The sequence below is a fragment of the Pipistrellus kuhlii genome, unplaced genomic scaffold (assembly GCF_014108245.1).
Source record: "Pipistrellus kuhlii isolate mPipKuh1 unplaced genomic scaffold, mPipKuh1.p scaffold_m20_p_3, whole genome shotgun sequence".
Classification (NCBI taxonomy): domain Eukaryota; kingdom Metazoa; phylum Chordata; class Mammalia; order Chiroptera; family Vespertilionidae; genus Pipistrellus; species Pipistrellus kuhlii.
The window spans coordinates 46,284,876-46,310,024 of record NW_023425529.1 but is presented as its reverse complement, the minus strand read 5'-3'; the positions used below and the strand labels follow the sequence as shown (position 1 = coordinate 46,310,024).

Below are 25,149 nucleotides of genomic sequence, written 5' to 3'. Positions count from 1 at the left end.
ATATATCTCTCTCATCAGTGCTTCTCTCTCCCCCTCTATCTTCTCTCTCCTTCCCTCCCACTCTCTCTAAAAATGAATGGAAAAATATCCTTGGGTGAGGATTTTTTTTAAATGAGCCTCATTAAAATCTAAATTCACTTACAACAATTAAGAGTTTTCTTACCTTATCAATATCTTGTCAGTGTCCATAGAAAAATTACTGGTATAAAGTAAAATTTATAATCTGAAAGGTTGGGGTATATTCTATCTCAACTAATGTCTTGAAGATTCAATATGTTATAATGGAGAACTCATTTGCTTTTCAATCAAATCGGCTCTGTCCTAAATGGAAGTTATTTCTCTTCCTCATCTATGAAAAAAATAATATCTACTTCACAAGGTAGATTAATATTAAATTAAGATGTATGCTAGGGCGATGCAAACTCCTTTAATAATAAAATACAAACTGTAGCCAAAACCGGTTTGGCTCAGTGGTAGAGCATCAGTCTGCGGACTGAAAAGTCCCAGGTTCGATTCCGGTCGGGGGCATGTACGTTGATTGCAGGCACATCCCCAGTAGGGGGTATGCAAGAGGCAGCTGGTCGATGTTTCTCTCTCATCGATGTTTCTAGCTCTCTATCTCTCTCCCTTCCTCTCTGTAAAAAATCAATAAAATATATTATTAAAAAAAATACAAACCGTGTTAATATCCTGGTTTAACAGAATTGTCTTTGTATACAATCCCTGTGCAAGTATTGGTAATAATTCAAGAACAGAGGCTCTTTTCATCTTGTAACTGTCACTTTCCACACTTAGCTTCACAAACTGCCACAAAAAGAGATTGGAGTCCTAGCTGATTTGGCTCAGTGGATAGAGTGTCAGCCTGTGAATTGAAGGGTTCCGGATTTGACTCTGGCCAAGGATACATGCCCAGGTTGCAGGCTCAGTCCCCTATAGGGGGAAAGCAGGAGGCAGCCAATCAATGATTCCCTCTCATCATTGATGTTTCTATCTCTCTCTTCTTCTACCTTCTCTGAAATCAAAACTACATTACCAAAAAAATTAATCCATTAGAAGGTTTCATGTTCCTTCTTCTCTCCTAACCTCAGCTCATCTTTAAACCTAGATTGTTTAAGAAAATAAAAATAAAAAATAAGTTAGAGGGTTGGGAAGGTTGAGCAAGAAAGAGAGAGAGAGAGAGAGAGAGAGAGAGAGAGAGAGAGAGAGAGAGAGAGAACTTATTGACCAGGAAAACACTGTGGGGATAGATTGCTGTGGGGAGGGATGATGTGTGGTGGTGGAAGAGGGTATGCATAGTTAAATGATGAACAAAATTAAATAGAAAAAGGAAGCAACCTATGAATGCATAAATAAGTATAACAATAAAGCAATGTTTTTCTCTCCCACCCTCCCTATCTCAAATCCCATAATAAAAGCCTAGGTGGTGTCACATGCAATGTCATCACAAGATGGGCACAAGATGGCCACCTCATATCATCACAAGGTGGCCACCACAAGAATGTTGGCAGGGGAGGGCAGTTGGGAGCAAACAGGCCAGCAGGGGAGGGCAGTTGGGGGCGATCAGGCCTGCAGGGGAGTAGTTAGGAGTCAATCAGGCCGGCAGGGAAGCGGTTAGGGGGTGATCAGGCTGGCAGGCAGAAGCAGTTAAGGGCAATCAGACAGGCAGGCAGGCAAGCGATTAGGAGCCAGCAGTCCCAGATTGTGAGAGGGATGTCAGATTGCCCATGGATTGGGCCTAAACCAGCAGTTGGACAGCCCCCAAGAGGTCCCAGATTGGAGAGGGTGCAGGCCAGGCTGGGGAACACCTTCCTGACATGCATGAATTTCATGCACCAGGCCTCTAGTAAATAAATAAACAAACTTTAGAGAAATTTTAATTGTCATGTTTTTAGGTAACAATTTGTGTCATTGTTGGCATCTTAATATATTTTTGTTTACTTAATTTTGAAAATAAAATGTATTTTGATAACCACTGACTTTATAATTATTTGAAGTGTATATATACATTTTTTGGGACATCCTATATCATAGAAATATTAAGGAAGAATGGCTCCCTGCTACTTTGCCCAAAAAGTTGTAACCAGCCCCAACTTTTCACCCTCCTCTAAAGCAATGCTTCCCCCAAGGATCTCTCATTTTGAAATCTTTTGCAACTGCAATTTATTGAATAATTTTCCTATTTTTAATTATATACTCAACTACCAACCAGAAACCATAATTAGATGAGAGAACCAGGACTTCGTTGACAATATTCAAACCAGAAACAAATTCAATATTTTAGTCTTCTGATGGGTTAAAGTTTAAGTTTCATAGGGTTTTTCTAAAAGACTGAAAGAATCTCAAGGACTATTCAAATTCCTTCATTAATAAAAGCTGAGTCCAAGACATGCAAATCAAAACAATAAATTCCAACAAAAATGGCTGTCACCATGGAGCAAGTAGAAGGCTTGGCTCCGCTTTAGGCTACAAAGTTTCAATTTTAGAAGATAAATAAACCCCAGGTACCAGGGTTTCTAGTTTGGGTCGCCGGGGGGACGTGGCCAGCCTGCAAACCACCACAGACTCCTCACCCAGGCTGCCCCACGCCCCAAAGGAACCCCCACCCTGATCCAGGACATCCTTCAGGGCAAATCAGCTGGCCTTCACCCATGCACCAGGCCTCTATCCTATCTAATAAAAGAGTAATATGCAGATTGACCATCACTCCAACACACAAGATGGCTGCCCCCATGTGGACACAAAATGGCCACCACATGATGGCCAGGAGGGGAGGGAAGTTGAGAGGGACCATGCCTGCAAGGGAGGGCAGTTGGGGGTGATCAGGCCAGCAGAGGAAGGCAGTTGGGAAGGACCAGGCTTGCAAGGGAGGGCATTTGGGGGCAATCAACCCTGCAGGTGAGGGAAGTTAGGGGTGACCAGGACTGCAGGGGAGGACAGTTAGGGGCAAACAGGCGGGAAGGGGAGCAGTTAGGCATCAATCAGGCTGGCAGGGGAGTGTTTAGGGGGTGATCAGGCTGGCAGGCAGAAGCAGTTAGGGGCAAAAAGAAAGGCAGGCAGGCGAGCAGTTGGGAGCCATCAGTCCTGAATTGAGAGGGATGTCAGACTGCCCATTTAGGCCCGACCCTACTGGGATAGGGCCTAAACGGGCAGTCGGACATCCCTCAAGGGGTCCCAGATTGGAGAGGGTGCAGTCTGGACACTCCCCCCTCCACCCCATGCACGAATTTCATGCACCGGGCCTCTAGTATATAATAAAATATCATATATCACCAGACAGAACCAGCACAGATGAGATTCAATTTAGGGTATTAATCCCAGCTAGCTCCTAAAATGACCCTGTGTAAATGCCTTGGTTTCTCATTGTATTTTCCCTTTCAAAGATATTCAAGTTGACTTTTTTTTTTTTTTTTTTTAAGTCTGAAAAAGCTCAGCAGGGATCTCAGATAAAGCAGGAACTTTCTGGGTTGGAAAGAAATGAACAAAGCATTTAAAAATAGAAAGAATAAATGTGTGGTGCATTTTTATTTTAAAATCTCCAATGAAAAGCAGTTTGGGTTTTTTGCTTATTTTTTTTAAGTTGGTGGGCTTGTTTACTGGTGCTACATAGAACAGCTTTACCAGTTGAGGATCCTGTCACCTGGACAAGGCATTACTGAATGCAGTGAAGCCTGACTTTAGATGCTGATTTGGCACCCATTCGCCATCCTCTCAAACCCTCAGCTTTTTCTTCCTCTGAAATTTCGATCTGCAGGTGTCTGAATGGAAAGTACTTATGGGTCACAGTAACAATGTCAACAATTTCACCAGACTACTGCAATTTAAAGCCTTAAAAAAAAAATCACATTTTACTTAAAATCACTCTGGCCCCACCAATCTGCATGAATGATGTTGAGATGAATTCAGAGGTTGAGGATTTCATAAAGATTACTGTAAGATATTCCTAACAACCTAAAACTGATTTGCCAAAACAGCAGCTTTTTCTAAAAAGCTTTGTGCTGAGCCTGAAATGAAGCTTTTACTCTTAGCAATTATGTTTCAAGAAGCACTTTAACAGCTTTCTCCTTCTTCATAGAAATCATCCTGGGCACCCAGGTGAAAGAATAGCTTTTGTAAATTCAAAACAGTGCCTCGGTCAGTGATTTTCAGCACTGGCTACACATTAAAATAATCTGGGCAGCCTTTTAAAAATAGCTATGCCCAACCCTTTCTGATTAATTGGTCCAGGATGGGAACCTGGCATACTATGTCTTAAAAGCTCCCCAGATTCTAATGCACAGACAAGATTAAGAATCATCTGCTGACAAGATGGCTTGGCCCAACTTCCATTAATACATTTCTTTTTAGGATCTTAATATGAATCAAAGGCTATAGGTTACACTCTCTTCAGCCAAAGGGCTGATAATTAAAAAAAAAAAAAAACCTGATAATTTGTTTACAAATTATTCATGTAAAAATAAAACGCTTCCCTTCCATGATCCTTTCCACTGAAGCCATATTCAGTTCCTTGCTGTCAGGATAGATTCTACTAAGTCACATTTAAGCTCTATAAACCAAGTAACTGTTCCAAAAATACAATATTTCAGCATTCAAACTGATCTCCCAGACTGCCACTTATACCATGGACCATACACAAATTTTTGTAATATCACACTTCTACTTCTTGGTTTTGCAAAATAGCATCACCAGATCTACCTGTAGTGTCAACACTTTTTTTTTTCTGTCTAATCTTCAAAGGCCACAAGTCCCTTTTCTCCATAAAGCCTTCCATGGTCACCGTAAGCCTCACTGATTTCTTCCTAGTAAAAATTTATAGCCTCTACCACTTCTTGGCTTTTGTTGTACTTCCACTTAAACTTTCACCCACTTTGGGGCCTGTTTGCTTAACCAACCTTAGGGACAAGAACCATTAAAAAAAAAAAAAAAATTGTATCAGTTTCCAGAACAAAGGCTCACAATATAAATGTTTGGATTCTCACTATCAAGTCATAACTTTCTGACCTTCTTGACCTCTCTAATTTTTTTTCTTAAATATATTTTTATTGAATTCAGAGAGGAAGGAGGAGAGAGATAGAAACATCAATGATGAGAGTGACAGATTAGCTGCTTCCTGGGGCCCCCTACTTAGGGGGATCTAGCCGCAACCCAGGCCTGTGCCCTGACTGGGAATGAACCCTGGACGGTCTTGGGGCTGATGCTCTACCCACTGAGCCAAACCAGCTATGGCTCTCGCCTGAACTCTAAAACTCCCTTTAATGAGACTAGGGCATCGTCCTACCAAGCATTCTTAGGAACTATTACTGACTTTTGAGGTTCTACAACTTGTGCCAAACAAAACCAATTAGACTCCTGTCCTTGGTGATTGGGTGTTTTTTTTGTGTGTGTTTTTTTTGGCTGATCTGCCTGCTTATCGCCTTTATAATGTTCCTCATTTCTGCCCTCGAAATCTCAGTTACCTTTCTATCTAGACAATTTCCATAAACAATGCTTCTTTCCAACCAGCATCCCACTTCTAACCTGCCCCACTCCCTCCTCAAAGGCCCGTTTCTAAGCCCTCGTTCTCTCCGCTAAGATGGCCACCGCACAGCCAGGGAAGAAGCGCGTTCCTCCCACGCAAGGCCGCCGTCCTCCTGGGGGCCCCCTGGGCGGACCCAAAGGGCGGGGGGTGACCTGAGGCCTGGGAAAAGGGCCAGAGGAGGGAGCGCCGAGGAGAACAGCGGCTGCACCCCCAGCCCAAGCTAGGCCGGGACTACGTCAGCGGCACCGGAAGTGAGCCCCGCCCTAACGTCAGGCGCCGGAAGGGAGCGTTGCCAGGGCGCCGGGTGGACACGACTGTGTGGAGACGACTGTGTGGAGAGGGTGACTGGACTCAGGTAAGGAGGACGTGGCGGCCCCGGCGTTGGGCCCTCAAACGACTCACTTTGGGTGCCGGGGCGCCTCCGCCATCTGTTCTCTCCCCTTTAAGGCCCCGGCCTCCGCCCCGGCGGTTCCTGTTCGGCCGAAGGCGGTTCCCCGCCTCGTCCCCTCGAGGGCCGGGCCGAGGGCCGCCCGAGCTCCTCTGCCCACAAACAGGTTAACCACCGTCCCCTCTTATCCTGTCCCGTCCCGTGGCTTAAATCTACTCGGGATGTTCTGTTTAAAGGAAGGTGACCGGGCGTCCCGCTTTTTAACCATTTGGCCCGCGGCCCGCGGCCGGCCGGCGCTTAAAGGAAGAAAAACCGTTCCTGAGCCCCAGCTCTGTGGAGCCGGTTGCCTCAGACCACGTACCCCCCCCCCAGACTGGAACTCCTTTGTGTCCCTTGCCCTCCGCCTGGCGGTTCTCCCCACGCAGCTGTTCGGCCGCAGGCGGTTCCCGCCTCGCCCGCCCCCTCGAGGGCCGCCCGAGCTCCTTTGTCTACAAACAAGTTAACAAGTTAACCACCTCCCCCTCTTCTCCTGGTCTGTCCCGTTGCTTAACTCTACTCGGAATGTTCTGTGTAAAGAAAGAAACGCTGTGTTCCTGAGCCCCTTAGCCGGTTACCTCGGACCACTTTCCCCCCCAAACTAGAAACTCCTTTGTGTCATTTGCCCGTTTCAGCGCATCCAGTGCCAGGGAAAAGACACAGAGAGCCCGTTCACAGTTGGATGTGAAGGCTGCTTAGGTGGACAAGGCTGATGATGAGGCTGTGGATTCCAGTGGCCTTTCCCTACTGGGATTAGCCTTTTTGCCCCCACAGGGCAGGATGGAGTGCTGATCATCCCTTTAAATGCCTGAAAATCAAGGAATATAATAACTTGGTTCTTCCTTCCAAACTTCATTTATTTTTATTTTAAAAGTCTAGAGTGGCCATGTACAAGTAAAACATGCCGAAAGAAACGTCAGGATTTCCTAATCCAGACATAACAAACACTTTTACGCCATTTTCACTAATGGTTATAATTAACACCTGGGCTCTGCAGCAAATTAATAAACTAGGGTTCCAGCTGGTCGCTGGTATTTCTTTTCATGGGTTCCAAGGCTGCTTATGTCATAGAATGGGGGGAAGGGATATGGAATTATAGGAGAGCTTGCTCCAGAGGGAATAACTGTAAATCTGGCCAATTTTCAGACGTTTCTTATTGGATGGTTTTGTATAAATTTAGGGGTTTTTTTCCTAAATGATAATCTTATTTAATTCCCCATAATGATAAGCTTATTTAATCACAATGCGCAGTAGGAGGGATCTCTAGTAGAAGAGAATTCAAACTACAAAACCAATTCTTGTCTTTTAATCTCCCACACTTCTGTTACAGACCTGTTCTTTATGGTTCTGTTACCCATAAAATGGAAAGTTCTTAAGTCCTAACATTCAGAAATTTTACCTCAAAGCATGGAAGGAATGACTGTTAAATGGAGAGATTAAATAACCAAGTCTGTTTAAAAAAATTTTAAATAAATAACTAGCTCTATTTGTTTTAGCATAGGACAGTGGTCGTCAAACTCATTAGTCAACAGAGCCAAATATCAACAGTACAACGATTGAAATTTCTTTTGAGAGCCAGGTTTTTTTAACTTAAACTTCTTCTAACACCACTTCTTCAAAATAGACTTGCCCAGGCCGTGGTATTTTGTAGAAAAGCCACACTCAAGGGGCCAAAGAGCCGCATGTGGCTCTCGAGCAGTGGTTTGCCGACCACTGGAATAGGAGATTGGGAGACAGAGGGGAGGTAAAGCATCAGTGGAAAACATGTGGCACTTCCTGATCATGTTTAAGAAAAGTCATGAAAATAGTAAGCGAGAATGTCTCTGGGCATATTGGATGGATTGAGTGTACAGACTGACTGACAGGCTTCCAGCATTCCCAACTGTCAGGGAGGAGGAAGCGAGACTGGCAGCCTTTCCATCCCGGTTTTTTTAAAAACAATAGTATTCTTGTGGTCTTGATTTGCCCTCTCTCATGTTAAGCAGCAGCAAACCCTAACAGATGGTAAACAGTGATTGGCTACTTAATGGCACTTCAAGTAGGTTGACATCACCTCAATGCATTTTAAATTAGTAGTCAGATGTGATTTTTCTTAACTATTTTGGAGCCCTATAATTTATTCCGAGTGTGAATTAAACAATGATATTGAAATGCTTTAAAGTAACAAAGAATGCTAAAAAGGGGGAGGAAATATGTAAGGGAGGAGGGCACTAAAGGTTTTTCATATTGAACTTGGGTAGCTTCAATCCCAGTTTGACTCTTACTTCTTGGGGCCACCTTTATGTACATTTCATTCTGACTCACTGAACCACTGCTTTTTTCCCTCCCTCCCCAGCACTTGGATTCGGCTTCTTCATTTCCAACATGGAAGAAAATTACAGTATGTACTTTTTGCTTTTAGAAAATAAGTTAACTTGCATACAATATTATGTTTGACAAGACTTCTAATGTGTAGCAAAGATTCATATTTCTCCTAAACTGCTGAAGAGAAATGGATAATATGATAGTAATGTAGAGAAGTGCCCAAATTTGAAATAAAATATTTAAAATTTAAATAAAGAGGTATGAGACATCATCAAGCTTTGAAAGGGCTGCAGTTGGGACACCTGTGTATCCTTTCTATTTTGAGGAGTAATATGGTATAATATTGTTGATGTAGATTGAGTTTTTATGATTAAAGAAATCCTAGGGAATATTCTTATTTCCCAAGCAATCTAGGATTCTTAGCTAGCCAAGGAAATCAAAAGGGAGGCAGCACTAGAATCACACAAGTGTAGAACCAAAAGAGACCTGAAAATGACTTTATTTGACACTCAAATTTTGCACTGAGAAAACAAAACCTAGAATAATTTATTTGCCCAAACATATACATCAATATTGCACTCTTAGGTATCTGCCAAATACAAATACTCATACAGTGCACAAAGAAGTATATAATAGATTGTTAGTCACAGCATCTATACTAATAAAAGGGTAATATGCTAATTAGATTGGACATCTTCTGGATGTCCTTCCAGACAAAACCATGGTGGTGAGGGCCAAGGCAGAAGCAGTTAGGGGTAATCAGGCCAGCAGGGGGAAGCAGTTAAGGGGTGACCAGGCTGGCAGGCAGAGGTGATTAGGGGCAATCAAGCAGGCAGGCAGGTGAGCAGTTAGGAGCCAACAGTCCCAGATTGTGAGAGGAATGTCCGATTGCTGCTGCGGGATCGGGCCTAACTGGCAGTCAGACATCCCCCGAGGGGTCCTGGATTGGAAAGGGTGCAGGCCTGGCTGAGGGACCCCACCCATGCACGCGTTTTGTACACTGGGCCTCTAGTTATATATAATAGTAAAAACTAAACAACCTACATATCCATCAGTAAGGGAAATGATTAAGAATCTATGAGCCCTGGCCAGTTTTGCTCAGTGGTTACAGTTAAAGGTTATAGATTCGATTCCCAGTCAAAGGCATGTACCTCAGTTTCAGGTTTACTCCCAGCCCCTCCCCTAGCCAGAGTGTGTACAGTAGGCCACCGGTCAGTGTTTCTCTCTCCAGTCCTACCTCCCTTTCACTCTTTTTAAAAATCAATGGAGAAAAACAGGCTTGAGAAGCCAAGATGGCGGCATAAGTAACACCTAACTGCAGCCTCACACAACAATTTCAATAAAATACAACTAAAATACAAAATGGACATTACCCAGAAGTACAGGAAAGTCGACTGACTGGAAATTCTACAACAAGAAGGAAATAGAAAACCAGAAGGAAAATCAGAGGAGCTATAAAAGCCTAAGGTACGGAGGCACGGAGAGGACGGAGCCAGAGAGGAGGGGGAGGCTGAGTGCCTGGCTGGCATTCCCTAGTGGGAAGGAGATAAAAGCTGAACCCCAGATTTCACAGCACTGAACCCCAGTTCTAGGCCAGACTCTGGGGACCCAGGCTCATACAGAGGGAGCCTGGGCTGTTGGGCGGAATCTCAGGGGAGCGGCGAAAGGCAGAGCCCCAGGAGCTGCACACATTACGCGCAGAGGACGGACCGTTGACTCTGCTGCTAGATTGCCCTAGTGGGAAGGAGACAAAAGCTCTGGACTGTGCTGAGCCCAGTTCCGACTACACTGAACCCCAGTTCTAGGCCAGACCCTGGGGACCCAGGCTCATACAGAGGGAGCCTGGGCTGTGAGGCAGAAACCCAGGGGAGCGGTGAGGGGAAGTCCTGGAAGCGCGCACATTGTGCACAGAGAACGGGCGGTTGACTGCCGCTGGATTGCCCTAGCAGGAGGGAGACAAAAGCTCCAGACTGCTCTGAACCCCACTTCCAACTGAACTGAACCCCAGTTCCAGGTTCATTGGGGGAGAGCCTAGACTGTTTGGTAGCATGCGAAACTCGAGGGCACATTTCTCTCAGAGGTGCTTGCAGCGAGTACTGAAGGACCCTGAGGAACACTGAGACTCAGGAACCTCATAGGGTGTGGCTGACGGAAGCCAAGGCTTTAGGCTCCACCCTGAAACTCCGCCCCATCCAAGCTGAACACAGATACTTTTAAGGCTACCAACTCAGGGAAGCTGGGAAAATGCCGAGACAAGGAAACAGATCACAAACGAAAGAAATTGAGAACAAAAAGCGACTGGATATAGAGTTCAAAATCATGCTTATAAGGTTTTTCAAGGATTTCCTAGAAAAGGCTGATAAGACCTATAAAGATATGGAAAAGGATCAACAAGAAATAATAAGGGATCAACAAGAAATAAAGAATACATTGTCTGAAATAAATATTATAGAGTCCTAAAAACAGAATGGAAGATCCCAAGAATCAAGTCAAAGATTTGGAACATAAAGAGCCAGAAGACACTCCTCCACAGAAGCAAGAAGACAAGAGAATCCCGAAAGTTGAAAGTAATGTAAGAAACCTCTGGGACAACTTCAAGCGAACCAACATCAGAACTTTGGGGGTCCCAGAAGAAGAGAGAGAGCAAGATACTGAAAACATACTGAAAGAAATAGTGACAGCAAACTTTCCCCACCTGGTGAAAGAATTAGACCTACAAGTCCAGGAAGAGCACAGAACCCCAAACAGGAATCCAAAGAAGACCACACCAAGACACATCATAATTAAAATTCCAAGAGCAAAAGTCAAAATATTAAAAGCAGCAAGAGAAAAGCAGGTAGTTACCTTTAAAGGAGCACCTATACGATTGTCAGCTAATTTCTCAACAGAAACGATGCAGGCCAGACGGGAATGGTAAGAAATATTCAAGGTGATGAATAGCAAGAAGCTACAGCCAAAAATAATCTACCCAGCAAAGCTATCACTCAGAATCGAAGGCCAGATAAAGAGCTTCACTAATTAAAAAAAAAAAAAAAAAAAAAAAAAAAAAAAAAAAAACTAGAGTTCATCACCGCCAAACCAGAATTATATGAATTGCTGAAGGGGGTTCTTTCGGAAAATAAAGAAAATAAAGATAAAAATTATGAACAACAAATACATAACTATCAACAAGTGAATCTAAAAACCAAGGGATTCAAAAACCTGATGAACAATATTAACTGTTGAATGCAATAGAATCAGAGGTATGGAAGAGGAGTGGACTGATGATTCTTGGGGAAAAGGGGAGAGGGGGATGTGGGAAGAGACTGAACATAAACTGTGCACCTATGGATGAGGACAGTGGGGGGTGGGGAAAGGGCAGAGGGTGGAGGAGGAAAAAAATGAACTTTTGTAATAATATGAACAATAAAGGTTTATTAAAATAAATAAATAAAATAAAAATCAATGGAAAAAATATCTTTGAGTAAGGATTTTTTTTAAAAATTTTAGGACATTTCTTTGCAGTAATGAAATATTCCTTATATGGACGCACATAGAAGGAGCACAAAGATATGTTAAGGGAGGAAAAAAGGCAGCCCTACCCTGCTGGCTCAGTTGATTAGAGTGTTGTTCCATACACCAAAAGGTTACAGATTCAATTCCAGGTCAGGACACATACCTAGGTTGGAGATTCTTATGGGAACAGCCAATGGATGTTTCTGTGTCTCGCTGCCTCTCGCTCATTCTCCCTACCTCCCTCCCTCCCTCTCTTCCCCTTTCTTTCTCTCTAAAATCAATAAAAATATCCTCAGGTAAGATTTTTTTTTTTTCTAAGTAAAAATAGGTACAGGAAATCCCATCACAACCACAGTATGGAGGAAACTTGGACATTATGCTAAGTGGAATAAATGTCACAAAAAGACAAATACGATGGTGAAGTATCTAGGCTAGTCAAACTCAGAAACAGAAAGAACAGTGTTTGCCATGGTTGGGTGGAAAAGGGAATAGGGAGTTGTTTAATGGATATAGAGCACATGTGTCAAACACAAGGCCCGCGGGCCAAATCCGTCCCGCCAGGCCTTGCAATGAGGCCCGCACCGCGCTGTCATCACTGCACTCCCCTGCGTTTCCATCACAATGACAGTTTATGACTGTTCAGTAAACCATTCGGCCCGCGATTTAGGCTGGATTTTAGATTTTGGCCCCTTCTCTGATTGAGTTCGACACCCCTAATATAGAGTTTCAGTCTTGTAAGATGAAAAAAATTATGGCAGAGGGAACCCAAGATGGCGGCGTAAGTAAACACCTAAACTGCTGCCTCGCACAATTATTTCAAAACTACAACTAAAAGACAAAATGTCTATCACCCAGAGCCATGGGAGGGCTGGCTAAGTGGAAGTTCTACAACTAGAAAGAAAGTGGAAAAGAGCATTCAGTGCACAAACACTGAAAAGCTGAGGTACGGAGCACACATGATCCGGGCCGGCGGCAGGCGTTGCTTTCTTAAACCCAAAGGGAAACAAGCTCCAGATTTCTCTGAAATCCAGCTTCTGGGGAGATGTGCAGGACCCGAACTCCTATGGGGAGAAGCTGGACTGTCTGCCATGGGGTTGGAAAGTGAGGGTAGCTTCCTTGCAGAGCTGTGTGCAGGAATAATTGTTTGCTGCGCTGGGGTGCAAGATGCGGGGATGCAGTTGGAGGCATGGGACGGCTGGCTACCAGCCATCACTGCTTGCCACGCCCTAGTCTAGTGATGCCTTGAGACTCCACCCCTTTCAGTCCGCAGACGGACGCTCTACCACTGAGCCAAACCGGTTTCGGCTGAAGAGTATTCTTTAAGAAGAAAAGAAGAAAAAGGTAAAGATAAAAATTATGAACAACAAAAAGACATCAAATACATACATACCAACAAGTGAATCTAAAAATCAAGTGAATAAAAAGTCTGAAAAACAGAATGGCTTGGTGAATATAATGGAAACGGATATAGAAAGGGAGTGGACTGACAGTTCTCAAGGGAAAGGGGGTCTGAGGGGTGTGGGAAGAGATTGGACAAAAAACCTTAAACCTATGGATGAAGACAGTGGCAGGGGGTAAGGACATGGGGTGGGGTGGGGTATCAGGTGGGGGGGGAGCTATGGAGGGGGGAAAAAAAAGAGGAACACCTGTAATCTGAACAATAAAGATTTTAAAAATTCTGGAGATTAGTTACACAACAATGTGAATATACTTAACTCAGTTGAACTGTACACTTAAAAATGGTTAATATGGTAAATTTTATGTTGCATATATTTTATAGCCATTTAAATTTTTTTAATGAAAAAGAAAATAAAAATTTTAAATCTAAAAAAAGCAGGTTAGAGCTAACCTAAATTACTAGAGACCAAAAAGTAAAGCATTATGGTAGAAAACTATCATTTTCAAGTCTGACGTATGCCACTGTGTGGGCAGTAAAGTGTGTATGAATCATAAGGTACATCCAGTCTGTCTGCTGCTGACATGGCTTAACATTTGCTAGTGATGGAATGGACTAAATGAAAGGATTTAATACGAATTTCATTTGTGAACTCACCCTGGGTGTCCTGAAGCTTCAGTGAAAAGATTGCTGGTCAGTGGTCATGGACAACAGGGGGGTAGGGTATACATGGGAAGGGGTTTGGGATGGGAATGGGGGGATGAGGACAATTATGTAATACCATAATCAATAAAGAAATTTTAAAAATTCCAGGAGAATGAAAAAGATGAAAGGAAAAAAAAGATTGCTGGTCAGGATATGCCTGTTTGGCATAATAAGCCTGCCTGTCCTCTAAGATTTTTTTCTTCCTATTCATTCTGTCCTTCACGTCACCTTTCTGGCTCATTTACATCATGGTCATGGTTAGCAATTTATTCCATGTTTACCACTCTTCCAGTGAAACTGTCTGTTTCAATTCCCCACTAGCTTCTGATTTTCATAGCAGTCTCCTGGTTTATACACCTTTTATCAAATGTGAATTGTTTATCTTATTTCATTTTTATCATTGCCTTCAATGGGGACAAAGCATTTTATTAGGTTGCTTCTCATCCTCATAATATACTGAGAATGTGCTTAACCGTTTAATTTCCTGTCCTTAATCAGCCTATTAAAATTTGGGGCTCAACCTGGGCATCTTGTAAACCCTAAGGGTAGTTATATGCTCAGAGAAACTTCTCTGAGAGACATGTTCAGAGAAATTTCCACAATTCCAAACTATGGAAATAACCCCTGAAAGTATAGCCTTCTAGGAGTAGTTTTAAATAGCATGATATAAGTTAGGGGCTTTCTTTCACATAGCAGCTTCATATGTCTGCAGGTGTCTTAACCTCAGGAAGCTCTGTATTTGCAGATTATTCTGTTTTTAATATGGCAAATTTGATAATCACTAAATTAAAAAATTCTGGTTTTTTCTCATGCATTAAAATATTAAAGGTAAAACTACTTATCTAATAAAGGTATTGGTTTCATCTAAGAGGTAACTTGAGTAACCAAGATCAGGAACTACTTATAGTAGTAGTGAATTAAAGCAGACAGGTGAAAAAGAACTCATCTATCAACGAGTATTTCTCAGTCTTCCATAAAACATATCACTGATATAGAACAGTGCTTTTTTAGCAAATAGACCGGGATGCTTTTGAGCAGGAGTAACTATCCTCAACTTGCCCTAGGACAGTTGGGTATGGGAACACATGTATGTGGACTCCTACATTGAAATATTGGCACACTATTCATTCCAACCTTCAGCATACTGGTTGGGAAGCTCTGGGTGGCTAGCTAGAATATAAATGACCCTGAATTAACACTTTTAGAAAAGAAAAAGAAAATGTCATGTCATGTAATTTTTTGTTTAATAGTAAGGGTGACCAACAATGAAAACATCAGTATTTTTTTTCTTTTTTACATTTGTATTGATTTCAAAGAGGAAGGAAGAAAGAGAGAGATTGAAACATCAATGGGAGAATCATTGATCAGCTGCCTCCTGCATGCCCCACACTGGGGATTGAGCCCACAATCTGGGCATGTGCCCTGACCAGAAATCCAGTGATGACCTCCTGGTTCATAGATTGATGTTCAACCACTGAGCCATGCCAGCTGGGTGAAAACAGCAATATTTAAGTACAACCAAATATGAACTAAAACCTTATCTTTTGATCACTGGTTTTACTGGGCTTAACACAATTTTATCTTATCAGAGTTAAATGTTCATTTTCAAATGTTTAATTACCCTTTTATTTAAATTTCAAGTTGTTTTCAGAATGTCTTATTCTCTTGTTGCAGTTTCTGTTAGAAAATACATTGTGCCTTTAAAAAACATGAAAATACATTGCGCCTACTCTAGCCAGTTCGGCGTGTGGATCCCACTTTTGATTCTGGACAAGGGCACTTGCATTTGTTTCGGCTCCATCCCCAGTAGAGGGCGTGTAGGAAGCAGCCAATCAATGATTCTCATCATTGATGTTTCTATCTCCCTTTCCCTTCCTCTCTGAAATCAATAAAAAATATTTTTAAATAAATAAAATGCTTTAAAATAAAGAAAATACATTGGTAATCCTGTAGTTATCCAAAAACATATTAAGCTTTATACTTATCCTATTTTTCTCTCTCTCTCAGTCGATTCCTTGGACCCTGAAAAGCTATTACCATGTCCCTATGATAGAAACCACCAGATCAGAGCCTGCAGGTTTCCTTATCATCTCATCAAGTGCAAAAAGGTAGGATATTTTCATAATTTGCCCTATGATGCCCTCAGTTCTTCTTTTGAAAAAACAAATTCTGTAAATATCAGATGATTTTAACGTAAGTGTTAAATTGCCAGAATTATTTTTGGGAATCCACGTCTGTATTAAATACCAACATTTATAGAAAGGAATTTATTTACTCCTTGGGTACATAAGTTTTTTCCTATTTTGTTTTTTCCCCCCAACTAGTGATAAGCACCCATAGTGATAAATGGCTTCTCTGGAATCTTTCTCCCTTTGTAAAAAGAGGAAACACTAATTTTTGCTAGCAATGAGAAAATCTCTTCTGTCTTGTGAATTTGATGCATTCATTGTCCTGATAAGGATTGAGTCAATAATACATTGATTTCTGATATTTTTGGTTATAAATTTTAGAGAAGTTGAATAGTTAGAGGTTAGACCAAGAAAAACTTATTCCTAAAATATAACTCTTTTTCCAAATTTCAACAGCATCTTTGAGGGGGAAGGAAACCAGCTTATTAGAGTTTCTTCTCTGGTCATTCTTTTGTATACTTATCTGATGTAAATTACTTTGATGCTGGTATATTAACTGAGGCACTTTGAAAAGATTGTTAGAGTGCTAATGTCAGATACAGAGACCAAAGTTCTGCCAGGACTGATGCTTCGAAAACAGTTTTGGTACTTAATCCAAACAGCATACAATTTATGTATGTATTAACATCCTTTCATGAGTTTTTCTTTTGTAGTCCTGGAGATATGATTATAATTCTAATTTTTATTTCTCCAGCTTTTTTTAATCTTTTGATTAAAGTTGAACATGGACCATATGCATCTGAAGATACCACCACAATGTCCTCTTCTAATGCTCTTGATCTTTGGCCACAAAACCTTTGCATTGGAATACCTGACATCCCTTAGAAAAATCATGGAAACAAATGCCCTCACAATTTTCTCCATCCTCTATTTTTTTTTTCCAGCCTTCTCCCCATTTCACATTATTTTATTTATTTATTTTTTGGTATTGTGTGATATATCTTTTTCTTCTCCTAGTAAGTAAATTTCTTAATTGCTGGTATATTACTATAAGATTTGAGTAACATTAAATACTTTGTCTTAATAAGAAACTTGGTCAGCAGAGTAGACTCATCATTTGGACTTTTCCTTAGTGAAATAACTGAAATAAAGGTCAGATTGTTCAGAGCCTCATTTTAGGCATTATTACTTTAAATAAGTGTTCCCAAGTTAATCTGAAAAATCATTGGTCTGTTCTTCTGCAGCTCCCTTCCAACAATTATTTTCCAGCCCTATTGTATAGCAGTAACAGGGATTACTGCAGTGCAGACTGGGAATGTTTTATTATTACTGGGTATCCTCAATACCAGCTTTCAAAGACATCCAAAGAGCTCTACCATTACATGCTGTGCCACTTGAATCTCATGACTCTTAGGAACAGGGAGAGAAGATGTAGTTCTAATACCCAATTCTAAATTTGCTCTTTACCTCCATATAAGCCGCTTAACCCAAAATCTGTGTTTTCAATTTCTATAGTCATAACAAAGAGACTTACGTTTTGATGATTTTGAGATACTATATGGTCTGTATGAGTGATAAAAAAATTTCCTCTTAATTTTCTAGTATGAATTTACCTATCATAGCTAAGCTGCAAGTATATTGAGAGATTTTAGGGGAGCCATTTATAGATAAAACTGAGCCATGCCCCTTGGACTTTTAAGAGGTCCAGAGAATTGATAGACCCCTTAATTTTTGTTCCACAGAATCATCCTGATGTCGCAAACAAATTGGCTACTTGTCCCTTCAATGCTCGCCATCAGGTTCCTCGGACCGAAATCAGTCATCATATTTCAAGCTGTGATGACAAGAGTTGTATAGAGCAAGACATTGGTAAGACTGGCTAGCTGAAATGTTTTTGTACTATAGGTTAGCCCCTTTAAATTTGTGTTATGCTACATTGTCACCTTGATTTTTGGCTTTCCATATTTGAAGAATACTTTCCGCAGGAAAAGGATGTCAGGTTGTGTTTGTCAGAATGCTTTCTCTTCTAAACAACCTGATTCACTTTACCAATAATTCATCTAACTAAAAAAATGCTTTTACCACAGATATGATAAATATCTTTGTGTTTTTTTCATGTCCTCTCTCAGCAAGGGGATAAGACCACTCTGTATATCTTCGAGAACCAAAGACCCATTGGGCTACCCTGCAACATATTTGGCCACTAATCCCTTTACACATAAGTCAGCAATGTCCCAGTCTCATGTCAAAATCTCTATTGTCTTTCAGTCAACCAAACCCGGAACCTTGGACAAGAGACTCTGGTTGAGAGCACATGGCAGTGCCCTCCTTGTGATGAAGACTGGGATAAAGGTAAGTGCTTCTGCATCTTTTTCTGCACAATATCTAAATCTCAAGTCATTTGCTTTAGACAGAAGGAAGATTTTCCATTTTTATGAACATGCCATGTTGTTCGAAATGCTTTGTTATTTTTATTGGGCCCCAAAACGAGCACATTTGTATGGCTGTGCAGACATGTGAAACAGCCTCTCCCTTCTTGTTTGGAAAAAGCACTTCTTTACATCTGTTTTTTTCCATAAATTGTGCTATGCCATCTGTGTTTGGCTGTTACTAGGCACGTTTATTATTACTTATGTCCTTTGTGTTTATATTCTTCAATTAAATTCCTGCTACTGTGTCACTTAGACAAGGTACTTGATCAATTTTTACTTCCTTCTCTTAACTTAGGTGTATTATAAGTTATTACAAGTTAAACTAGCATAAACTGGTGTTTTATACCACAAACTATGTTTTGCTTCCTTTGGCAGATTTGTGGGAACAGACCAGCACCCCATTTGTCTGGGGCACAGCCAACTACTGTGGCAAGAACAGGTAAATGAAATTGTCTCATTCCGAGCATTGTCTCCCCAAATCAGAGTGCTTTGTTACCAAAAACAGCCACCAAAGCATGAATTGATCTCTTTCCTTGATGGCATTACTTGGTAGTAACTTAGTCTAGATATGTTTTTGGTGGATTATTTTTCTTATTTCTTCCTTGATTCATAAAAAGGTTACTTGCTTTGTGTTAATCACTGTGGGAACACAGAAATACTAGTTTATAGTCTAGCAAAGGAGACAGTGGTGCCAGATATTATGTCTTAGTTGAGTTTTTTACTAGGTTCATATTATTTTAATTCTTTTAAAAAAAATCCCCAGCTATACTACGTGGATCATTTTTACTTTTTCTAACTAGTGTTTAAGGAAAAAGTAATCTTAATAGTTGTTTAAGAGTGGAGAATCCAAAATACCTGTTTGGTAGGGGAGGAAATGCATTTCTTCTTCACACTAATTTTGCATATAATTTTGAAATCTATAAGATTTCTCATTATTATTTTATCTTTAACCCTTAGAAGATCACATTTCAAATCCAAATGAGACTATTTATGGATTAGAAAATAAAGAAATGAAATGCTAGACTTCATTTCCCCCCCAAATTGAATACTTAATCCATTTTTATTTCTTGGCTCCTGAGGTCAGCTAGTAATTGTAAGTGTACCTTACTTTGTGTGTTCACTATGATAGAAAAACTTAAAAATGAATTTCATTGGTACAGTTTTAATTTTTTCTCAGTTCTTTGATATTTGTTGCCCTTGGTATGATTGTCTTGGCATTTTATTTTATCTCATGTTTATTGAATGAGTTGATGTGTGTGTTCTACAACTGAACAGTAGATGGCATTACTGTTTATCTCAATTTCTAAGAAATGAAAATACTGAGACCCATCTTAATGCCTGTTCAGAACAGTGAGCTTTCCAGAGAAATAGTAATCATTCTAATTGCAAGAATGTTTTGATGGAAATGTGTTTACATTTTATAATGTAGGCTGTTTTGTTTTCCCCCAAAATACAAAAAAAACACACATTTTGATTGTCTTGTGTGTGCTTGCCTGAAGAATACAGATATGCTGGCATAGTCAGATTTGTCTTTCTTTTTGCAGCCCTGCAAGCAACATAGTTATGGAACATAAGAGTAACCTGGCTTCAGGCATGCGCGTTCCCAAGTCTCTGCCGTATGTTCTGCCATGGAAAAACAGTAAGTGTAATGAGACAGAATACTTTTATTCTTTCCTTTGTTCTAATATAGTAAATCTTGATATTCAAAGACATGTTTAGTCAGTGTAACTTGCACTTCCATAACCCTGAGAATGAGCACCTCCTTAAATTTTGCACCCTAAGGGCCTCACTCTGTTCATCCTAGTCCTGGCTCTGGTTAGTACTAGGAAAGTACAAGATCACAGAAACCAAAAGAATATTTCCCAGATAAGGTGACCACTGACATTAAACACCACGGGTAAATTTGGGAAGCAATAAAAAGACTATTGCCCAGCCTGGCTACTGTGGCCTGTGGTTGAGTGTCAACGCAAGCACCAATTCCTGGTCAGGACCCAGGCCCAGGTTGTAGGCTCAGTCCCCAGCAGGGGGTGTGCAAGAAGCAGCTGATCAATATTGATGTTTCTCATCAGTGTTTCTCTCACTCCTTCTCCCTTTCACTCTCTCTAAAATCAATAAAAACGTTTTAAAAAATAAACTAAGAGCATATTTTTTAAAAGACTATTGCCCTGACCAGTGTGTCAGTGGTTAGAGTGTCAGCCCGAGCACTAAAGGGTTTGCAAGTTCAATTCCTGGTCAAAAGCATGTACCTGGGTTGCAGGTTCAATCCCTGACTGTGATTGGAGTGCATGTAGAAGGTTACCAAATGATATCTCACTTCGATGTGAGGTGTTTTTTTTGTTGTTGTTCTCTCTCTGCCTCCCTTCCTCCCTCTTTCCCTCTCTTCCTCCCCCACACCTCTTCCCCCTCACTTCCTCTCTTCCACTCTCTCTCAAAAAATCAATGGAAAGCCCTAACCGGTTTGGCTCAGTGGTAGAGCGTTGGCCTGTGGACTGAAAGATCCCAGGTTTGATTCCGGTCAAGGGCATGTACCTTGGTTGCGGGCACATCCCCAGTAGGGGGTGTGCAAGAGGCAGCTGATTGATGATTCTTTCTCATCAATGTTTCTGACTCTCTATCCCTCTTTCTTCCTCTCTGTGAAAAACCAATAAAATGTATTAAACAAAATCAATGGAAAAATATTTTCAGGTAAGGATTAATAATAATAACAAAAAGACTATTGATTTTAGTTAGGAGGAAGTCATCCCTGACTTTCAAGACATAAGATCAATAGGGAATTGGAATTAGAAATTGGATTTCAGGGACCTAAAAGGAAATGTGTAGAGAGAACATGAAAGTTATGAGTCATAAGAATCAGCATAAAAATAGTATTTAAATGTCCTTCCTGGACATCAGAGGCCATGCTGAGCAAACATACTAAATTTGTATCATACCACCCTGGTAAAGAAATTCCCACATGTGGAACACCCAAGATAACCATCATATTTAATATGCACTTTATTTTTCTAATGTTGCCTCCCAATTCAGATTCCTTTGGTTTCAGTCTTTGCTACAGTTTGAGTTAATTTTCAGGTGGCTAGAGGATTTCCTTTAAAAAAAAAATTTCCTTTGGATACTTGCCCAACAAATGAGATCACCAAATCGTATGTCAGAAGGCTTGATAGGTAAAGAACTGCCTTCTTTTCTCATGATCTTGAGTAGAATGCAATCACTAATTTTAAATTCTTCTACTTTTAACCCTGAATGGTGTGGTTTAGTTGGAGTGTCTTCCCATGCACCAAAAGGTCTTGGGTTCGATTTCCGATCAGGGCACATATCCAGGTTATAGGTTCAATCCCCAGTACAAGCGTATATGGGAGGCAACCAATTGATATATCTCTCTCCCTCTCCTTCTCCCACTCCCTTTTCCTTCTCCTCCCCCTCCTCCTGTTTACTCCCATCCCCCTCTTCCTCCCTCCCTCTCTCTCTCTCTCTCTCTCATCAATAAAAACACATGTCCTTGAGTGAGAGCTTAAAAATAATGAATGAGTGAATGAATGCATTCTTCTACTTTTATATTGCGATTCAGTATACCCAAATAAATTGTTTGTGTTTAGTTAAGAGTAGAGGATGGAATGAATTTCAGTTGACGTGGTGTATTTATTTTGAAATATTTCTACTCTGTAGATGGAAATGCACAGTAACTGAATATCCCATCAAGTAAGTGTTTCAGTTTTATTTCACTATCTTTTCAGATGGTAGCAAGATTTAACTGGACATAAAGCAATTTGGGTCCAATTTTCTTTCAGATTATGGCACCAAATTAAAGCTTTGTGTGTCCCTATGTTTTTTAAGTATATAGCTTCTGTTATGGCTTTACACGCTAATGAATAGGCATTTACTGATTAAATTAGAATTCAGTTAACACACCAAGTTGCTTTCCCTAGAGTTACTACACATTGCCTTTTTCTTTTTTTCTTTTTTTCTTTTTTTATCAGTGTTGCATTGTAGATCTATCACACCTCTTTAATGGGCTGAGATTAATCAGACAGCTGTGCTTCACTGCTCTGCAGTTCTTTCCCTGTGCAGTACACTTTAACACATCAAAATATTCATACTCTTTTTAATGAGCTCTTAAAAGTTTTGGATTTCTAAGAGTCTTGAGTCTTGCACTGTTGATCTTATCTGAATATTTGATTTAGTAGAACTTCACAAAATCTATATGACGAGAGCAAAAAGCTTACTTTTCACATATGAAGTCTTTCCTTGAGGTTACCCTATTAACCATAACGGAGCCAAGTTTGGTGCTTCAAATGCTGTCCTGGCTGCATTTGCCCCTGGCAAAGGAATATTTTAAAAGGCTAGGGGTGGGAGTATATCCCCCTCTGTTTTGAGCTAGTAAGTCCTCAGTGAATATTTAGTGAATGAATGATTGACCTCTTACCTTTGAGTTCATTCACTTCCTCTGGACAGTGAATCAATTGTATCCTCTGTGAGTTAGGGCTCATTTTATACCAAAGCAGATGTTTCTTCTGGTCAAAAGTAAAAAAGAGATTCTAAAAGTAAACACTCCTTAGCTATGGACCATAACTATCAGTTGCTTCCAGTATCAGCCATTTTTCTTGATAGGTTCTGACATTAAATTGTTAAATACATCAGGAAAGCATAAAATTATATCTGACCCCCAAAGGAAAAGAGAGACAATAGCACTGGGGTGTGCCAGGAAAGTGCAAACAGATCTGGATAAATCATGAACTTTGAATCTTTCTCTTACACACTGTACAAAATACTTGGTGCTCTAGTATGGATAGTTACCTAGTAAAAATGGCTACTCTTAAGGCAAAAGCCTAAGAGAAACTTTTATCTCTTTAACTTAAGAAAAGATACACTTCTCATTTGGAATTAAATTTATTTTTCTGTGTTACCCCTGAGGAACCAAGAAAAAAAATTATCCTCTGTTAGTTAAGACTCTTTAATAGCAACAGACCTTCTTATCATTTTTTGAATGCCTGTTGTTGCAGAATTCTCTAGCTTCTTTGGAAGGATATAAAAGAAATGGAAGACATGACTTATTCCCTTAAGGACTTAATTTTGTATAGAAAGTTTTTTTTGAATGCACAGAGGTGAAAAGGATTTGTTTATCTTGTAGTCTATGCTTTATCCCATTTGTGTGTTTATCAACCACTCCATTTTTTAATAGGTGCCTCAAAAGCAAGTAATATTAATTTTTGTTCACCTAATGTACATTGTAATAGCTCAGAAAATATTGGTAAATTAATGTGTAGTAGAGTGAAAAGAAAAAAAAGATCAATATAAGTTAATTAGAATTAATCCAGAATTGTCTGCCAGAGTCAATTGCCTAGTCAATTCTGATTTCCTCATCAGTCAAAAAACTGTTGACACAGGAGTGTACATTGATCTCTGTATAGAATGCTTTTAATTCAATTAACAAGTTTCTATCTGCTTAATGGTACTAAAGAGCTCAGGGTCAGAAGGTACTGGTGCTCTACCATTAACAATAGCAGATTCCTCCAGCAACCAAGAGATTTTAATTGTGTTTTAATTGTATTGTCACATGTAGTTGTTACCTTTGTCATTGAAAGGAACTAAAAATTTTTTTCTCATTTCCTTACAGATGACTGAACCTAGAAGACTCTTGCTTCTTCCTGCTATCAGTGGGTTCTTCATTTTTTTTCCTAATCTAATTATAGAAAGATAAACTGTCTGTGACTTTCAAACTGACAGATGCCTTTTTTTTCCCCCCTCCTCCCTTTTAAGTCATTTGATGCAAGAAAAACTCTGCGTACTTTTACAACTATTTCAAATAAACCATTGATGTAGATAGCTTGATAGTTTGGTCAAGTATCTGAGCCCCAAGATCAGAATGCACATCCCATTCCACATTAATGAAGCATAATTATTTAAAGAATCTTAAAGAAGCCAGGAAACACAGGCAAGAAACTTGGGTTGAAAAAAGTAACTGAATATTTGTGTTCTCTGACATACATGGACCAAATTCTTTTTCCCATTAGTATGAATGGCCCCATTTGCTCAGTGCATCTCTTTATCCGGGGTCACCAAGATATCAATAGCATTTATAAGGCAAAGTATCCCGTTCTGTCTAAATATTTCCAACCTAGGATAGGTTTCTTGTATCTCTCTCTCCTACATTCCAGTTAGATGTTGTACTAGTTGTCAAACTAGATATAGATTATATAGGAGTGGAGATTAGAATGGAGGGGAGGAACAAGTGCACTTGCGGAGAAGAGAGGCTTTCCACCTGTGTGTCAAATTTAAGTTTCAAAGTTGAAATGTGTGAGGGCTCTGCTGACAACCCTGGGATATATGTGTAATAAGTTAGATTTTAAAACATCCAAAGGTCTGGCTATCTTAGGATCTTGTTGGCCCTTACAAGGAGACTTCATAATCTCCCCAGAGATTGTTGCGATTGTTTTTGTGTGGTTGACTCGGTTTGGTTTTAAAACTGTCTGGCATGGGAGGGGTTTGTGATCTGGTATAGATAGGAACTTGGATGGAGCATACTGACAATTCCAAAAGTGATCTCTCAAGCAGAGTAACAATAAGGGGAAGTAGGCCTTCTTCCACCAGTTTTACTCAAGGTTCTTCCCTGATGAAGCAGAGCTGTGTCTTTAGTTCCAAACTCTAAAAACCGGTTCAAGATAAGCCCCAGTACATTAGTAGTTCTGCTTAGCTGAGTGATCTTAAGTGAATAACTAGGCCATTTCTTCTGGAGAGGGTAGAGGAAGGGGAAA

At 40.4% G+C, this 25,149-nt stretch overlaps 1 protein-coding gene across 2 annotated transcripts; it reads left to right on the top strand.

Moving 5' to 3' along the window:
• Window positions 1-5,797: 5,797 nt before the first annotated feature.
• Window positions 5,798-24,220, top strand: GTSF1 (gametocyte specific factor 1). 2 transcript variants are annotated; one of them, XM_036456780.2, is made up of 9 exons: window positions 5,798-5,870; window positions 8,275-8,319; window positions 15,847-15,947; window positions 17,711-17,837; window positions 18,237-18,320; window positions 18,776-18,839; window positions 19,945-20,039; window positions 22,064-22,096; window positions 24,012-24,220. In XM_036456780.2, the coding sequence occupies exons 2-8, from the start codon at window positions 8,304-8,306 to the stop codon at window positions 22,078-22,080; spliced, it is 504 nt and encodes a 167-aa protein (XP_036312673.1). In that variant the 5' UTR covers window positions 5,798-5,870; window positions 8,275-8,303; the 3' UTR covers window positions 22,081-22,096; window positions 24,012-24,220. The 2 variants fall into 2 exon arrangements, with proteins under 2 accessions (XP_036312673.1, XP_045443384.1); XM_045587428.1 differs by lacking the exon at window positions 5,798-5,870 and having other exon boundaries at window positions 8,273-8,319.
• The last annotated feature ends 929 nt before the right edge of the window (window positions 24,221-25,149 follow it).

Excerpts from the sequence above, each read along its gene's own strand:
- GTSF1 (XM_036456780.2), top strand. Across the intron at positions 15,948-17,710 it reads ATCTCATCAAGTGCAAAAAG|AATCATCCTGATGTCGCAAA; the intron begins GTAGGATATTTT and ends TTTGTTCCACAG. Across the intron at positions 18,840-19,944 it reads AACTACTGTGGCAAGAACAG|CCCTGCAAGCAACATAGTTA; the intron begins GTAAATGAAATT and ends TTCTTTTTGCAG.